Raw genomic sequence first — 6,000 nt, forward strand, 5'->3', positions numbered from 1 at the left:
TATTCAAATGACAGTGAGCATGAAATGATTCATTAGAAGGCATGCTGTGGGTCAGTGTGCCACAGCCTCACAGTAATGATTGGTTGTGGTGACTTGGTTTGCAAAGCTACTGGTAATTTACCAAAGTTACTGGAATCTCCTGTCATTTTGGTAATTTATACTTAAATAACGTTTACATGTATTCATATATATAGTATTACATTTTTAAAATATCAGTGTCCATGGGGTTCGAGTGGATAGACCATATGGTTCAAGAGAAAACAGGGGCATTATTTTCAAATTGCTCGGCAACTCTTTCAATTTTGCTCGGCAACTCTTTCAATTTAGCCCGGCAACTCTTCCAATTTAGCCCGGCAACTCTTCCAATTTAGCCCGGCAACTCTTCCAATTTAGCCCGGCAACTCTTCCAATTTAGCCCGGCAACTCTTCCAATTTAGCCCGGCAACTCTTCCAATTTAGCCCGGCAACTCTTCCAATTTAGCCCGGCAACTCTTCCAATTTAGCCCGGCAACTCTTCCAATTTAGCCCGGCAACTCTTCCAATTTAGCCCGGCAACTCTTCCAATTTAGCCCGGCAACTCTTCCAATTTAGCCCGGCAACTCTTCCAATTTAGCCCGGCAACTCTTCCAATTTAGCCCGGCAACTCTTCAAACTATTTTTTCACAACTGCCACCAGTTTTTCCCCAAAACATTTACAACAAAACATATTGACAGTCAAATAAGTGTGATTAAAAAATAAAAAAGGATATGTCATGTTGAAACCCTCATACTAAACACCAATGGTATTCACAGTTTGTTTAGGATAATGTTTTACAGCTTTGTCATTTTAAAATTGTTCATATATTTTACATATGATAAGGCCACACAGAGGGTCAGAGATGATTAAAGACACCTGTGATAATCTGAAGTACCCAAAAAGGCCTCTAGATGTCATGTGATCATTCCATAATTCTGTTAAAGTTACCAAAATTCTGCTAGTTTACTAGCAAAATTTGAAAGTTTCCAATAATATACTCTCGCTTTGCAACCCTAGTGATGACTCTATTATTCCTGTCATTGCTCATAGCTCTGTGCAGCCGTTTTAAAGTGATATCCTGCAATTATGCCATGCAGCTGAGAGAAAATGTTGCAGTATTGAAGCTAATTTCCTATGATTCTACATATTCTGCCATGGCGCTAAGAGAATGCATTGCCGTTTTAAAACTAGTTTCCTGCAATTCTATGCTTTTTGCCATGGCTAATGCTGTGTTTTTTATACTCAAACATAATAACAAAATCAATTCTGCAAAATTTGTTTTTCGAATTTTAAATTCTCCCGGACTGTCTACCTTTTATTTTGGTAATTGTTAGTTCTCAAAGATATTATTTTAAAAAGATAGGTCCATTATTTTTTTTACATCCTGGAAATTACATATCTTTTTTAAATAATAATTACACTGTTTGCACTTAGGCGACCCAAAAAAACACTTACACAGCCCACCCAATGATTACAATGACAGAAAAATCCCTGCTATGCTATGGATGGGTTAATTTGCATCACAAGTGGAAATAATACATTATTTAATTCAAGAGCTGATGCCCATACATACTTCCCTGTGAGGCTGTTAGCTACGATGTTATCAGAATTGCATCTGATGCTGCTTTCGCATGAGAAAATGTGTTAAAACACACGCTGTGTGTGTTCCTGCCTGCCTTTCAGATGGAGATAGAGAAATTAAAGAAGACCGTTCAGTCGACGTGAAGTCTGACCCAATCAGCCTGGAACATCAGTCCCCTATCTGTCTGTCACTGACCCCGCTGGGCAGAGACTCAGGAGGGGGGCGATGGCATTCCTATAATCCTTTTAGTTATCAAACTATTCCACATTTGTAAGATTTACATTTTTGCACATGAAGGTTTTCTAGTTATATAAAGGTGTAATTAAATACAGATGTATATGTTTTTTGTTACGTTTTAGTTTCTGTTTTGCCAACACAAATGATTGAGGCCTTACTACTGTGCTGGACTGGCATTCTCTATGGGAATGTGTGAGGATTGCTCTCAATACTACTACTGATGCTGTATGAAGCAATAGTTTCTTTTAGCGATTGTTTTCTTATTTTTTATGACTTCCAAGTAGTTGATTTTAAGTATCCATGTTAGCGTCTTTAGATCATAATGAATGATATTGTGATTTGTCTGTTGCTATGGCGGTGTTGTACTCCATTGCTTTGGCATTAGGGAGATTTTTTTTTTTTACATTCCTATCCAGGGTATCACTATTGTGCCTGTTCTGTTAAAACAATCTTAGTGTTAATATTGGTAGCTTACATTTATCAAACGGTTTAGGCTTGCTGCATGATATATTTTTTTAAGTCTACTGACGATGTGCTTACACAGAGGGTCGTTTTTCTCTTCTTGTACAATTTATGTGAAAAGGTTCTCTCAGAAAGAGCAATTAGAGTCATTGTACAGGTGTATAATATAGATCCTATATTTAGTACCATCAAATACAGCCAATAATAGCCATACTTGAAAAGAGCACCAGTGATTTACGGGCTAAAATTCCATTTTATTTCATGCCACTGTAAAAGTTGTGGCTTACTCATTGATTGTTGTTCTCCTGTACGCCAAATGCTCTGACCCCTCTTTTATGAACCATATGCAGCTCTCTCCAACTCTTTCTCTGTAAAGGAAAGCCATGTGTACTTTAGAGTGAGCAATCTCTTTCCATCCTCCCAGATGAGACCTGAAGTCCTGTATAGCAGTGAATTTTTGTGTGTCTGTTTCCATGTTGTCCTGAATGTGTCACATGTCTTTATGCTTTGACCAAGTACAAACATGGAGCGCGGAGGCTAACTGGACAGTACACAGTATCTCTGCCATTTCTCAGTACTGTAAGTGAGAGGCTGAATGGAAATGCATTAAGGAAGAGATCTACTTCACACAGAACGGTTAAGCTCTGCACCGTACTTATGCACCGCCAACACCACTGTTTGTCATTGAAACATCTGTTGTGACTGTCTGTTGAATGGTATTGGAGGACTCCGAGACCCTGCTAGAGTTTGAGTTGAAAGCCTTAAAGATGGACGCCACATTAGCGTGAGCAGGGTGAACTCATGGAAGGGAGTTCACACAAGGTGTTTTTGATGGTATGCATTCTGTGTACCGCGCAGACAAATCATGAAAGAAATCGCCTTTGATAAAAAGCATTGGTTGCAGTTTATGCAGCAATCTGATGATTCTTAACGTGTTACTTAACCATGATGATCAGAAGGATATTTGCCTTGACTCCAGATCCTCCTGAACACTATGGATGGTCTTCTGTCTGCATCCTTCTGCATATTATTTTTTAGCAGGTGAATTATTGCTTTACATTTTAAATATATAGTACCCGTCAAAAGTTTGGACACACCTACTCATTCCAGGGTTTTTCTTAATTTTTATTTTTTCTACATTGTAGAATAATAGTGAAGATATCAAAACTATGAAATAACACATACAGAATGATGTAGTAACCAGAAGTGTTAAACAAATCAAAATAAATTTTAGATTCTTCAAAGTAGTCACCCCTTGCCTTCACTTTGAAGAATCTAAAATATATTTTGATTTGTTTAATACTTTTGGTTACTACATGATTCCATATGTGTTATTTCAAAGTTTTGATATATATATATATATATATATATATATACTGATCTCACAAAATGTCTTATCCAGGAAAATTATATGTTGTTCTTCACAAGAGTACACCAAGCTGTGTACTATCCTCAGGCTTATCTTATCCCTTAAAAGAAAGCATTCCTGAACACGGGCTGTGTGTGTCCATGTGTATGCATGGAAGGAACCCTGAGAGCCTATGTGTGTCTGAGGTTGGATTTTAGGTTTGTAAGTGTGTTTGGCCTTGTTGACATGCTGATCCCTAAAGCAATAAGAATCTGTAATGTCTTGTTTCCATCCCTCCATGTTTCGCATGGCTACATTCTAAGTTGAGGTTGACTAGAGAGATAATCATGCAAAGGTATATATAGTATGTATATATAAAGAAAAGGCTATCCATGTAACGGTTATTTGGCTTAATTACTGTACATTCCATTATTTGATGCATAGACAATATGGGCACATTTAACATCAAGTGATCTTGTTTACATGTGCTGTGAAATTGCATGAAATTAGATTTTTTCCTAAATTAATAAATATCATCTTTATTTACCCTCATGAGTACCAGGTTATTTTATAATCATTTGTTATTGTGTTATGTGATTTTGTCCACTGGTTGAGCTCGATCCTCTCATAACTAGACATAGGTACACCACACCCTCATGGGGAGTCCTTTTCATGGCTTGGTAAGCCAGAGGACATATTTACTCATCAGTAAATGGAAGCAGCAGAGAATATTGACACAGAGCTGAATTGATAGACTCCCTTGCTGTAATAACATGTGGACCTATCTTGGAAGCATATAGTAGCTCTCCTGTCTATAGGATGAATCAGAGCTGACTTTATACAGTGCATACAAAGTATTCAGACCCCTTGATTTCTTTCCACATTTTGTTACAGCCTTATTCTAAGATTGATGAGGGGAAAAAACTATTGAATCAATCTACATACAATACCCCATAATGACGAAGCGAAAACAGGTTAAGAAAATTGCAAATGTATTCAAAATAAAAAACTGAAATTACATTTACATAAGTATTCAGACCCTTTACTCAGTACTTTATTGAAGCACATTTGTCAGCAATTACAGCCTTGAGTCTTCTTGGGTATGATGCTACAGGCTTGGCACACCTGTATTTGGGGAGTTTCTCCCATTCTCTGCAGATCGTCTCAAGCTCTGTCAGGTTGGAGGTGGAGCGTTGCTGCACAGCTATTTTCAGGTCTCCAGAAATGTTAGATCGGGTTCAAATCCGGGCTCTGGTAGGGCCACTCAAGGACATTCAGAGACTTGTCCAGAAGCCACTCCTGCGTTGTCTCGGCTGTGTGCTTAGCGTCGTTGTCCTGTTGGGAGGGGAACTTTTGCCCCAGTCTGAGGTCCTAAGCGCTCTGGAGCAGGTTTTCATTAAGGACCTCTATGTACTTTGCTCCGTTCATCTTTCCCTCAATCCTGACTAGTCTTCCAGTCCCTGCCGCTGAAAAACATCCACACAGCATGATTCTGCCACCACCATTCTTCACCGTAGGGATGGTGCCAGGTTTGCTCCAGATGTGACGCTTGGCACTCAGGCCAAAGAGTTCGATGTTGGTTTCATCCGACCAGAGAATCTTGTTTCTCATGGTCTAAGTCCTTTAGGTGCCTTTTTTGGTACCCTTCACCAGATCTGTGCCTCGACACAATCATGTCTCGGAGCTCTACGGACAATTCCATGAACTGTCAACTGTGGGAATTTATATAGACAGGTGTGTCTTTCCAAATCATGTCCAATCAATTGAATTTACCACAGGTGGACTCCAATCAAGTTGTAGAAAGATCTCAAGGATCATCAGTTGAAACAGGATGCACCTGATCTCAATTTCGAGTCTCATAGCAAATGGTCTGAATAGTTATGTAAATAAGGTATTTCAGTTAATTTTTTATACATTTGCTAACATTTCTAAAAATCTGTTTTCGCTTTGTCATTACTGGGTATTGTGTGTAGATTGAGGGGGGAAATACTTTCTGAATGCACAGTAGCACCCGACGGGAGATGTATTGGAAACAGAGTTCTGCAATTAAATGACGCGAAACTTATTTTTACGGATGTGCATTCTCTAGGGATGCTTAAGCATATATATAACATTGGACAGATCGAACCTAATCATGGTGGATTCTTGGAGCACTGCTGTCCTGCAGAGTGAGAGTGACTGTCAGAGGCTACAGTCAATTTCACTGACACCGTCACACAATAGCAACAACATCCAATGTCCTAGCAATGCCACAATGGCAATTTACAACACCTTTTTGCCCTCTGTTCTCGTCTACTGTCTGAACTCTGACCACGTTGTCTATTCTGAAAGCAATTGCCGCACTCCACTCATAAG

At 38.9% G+C, this 6,000-nt stretch overlaps 1 protein-coding gene across 6 annotated transcripts in view; it reads left to right on the forward strand.

Moving 5' to 3' along the window:
• LOC139582879 (CD2-associated protein-like) overlaps positions 1 to 4,191 on the forward strand; it is a 114,177-nt gene extending 109,986 nt beyond the window's left edge. For all 6 annotated transcript variants that reach the window (XM_071413296.1, XM_071413295.1, XM_071413293.1 and 3 more), the window contains one exon: positions 1,700 to 4,191. In XM_071413296.1, coding sequence (XP_071269397.1) covers positions 1,700 to 1,741 — 42 coding nt within the window. In that variant the 3' untranslated portion in view covers positions 1,742 to 4,191. The remainder of the gene's footprint in view (positions 1 to 1,699) is intronic.
• Positions 4,192 to 6,000: the final 1,809 nt, after the last annotated feature.

This window comes from Salvelinus alpinus, chromosome 8 (assembly GCF_045679555.1).
Source record: "Salvelinus alpinus chromosome 8, SLU_Salpinus.1, whole genome shotgun sequence".
Taxonomy (NCBI): domain Eukaryota; kingdom Metazoa; phylum Chordata; class Actinopteri; order Salmoniformes; family Salmonidae; genus Salvelinus; species Salvelinus alpinus.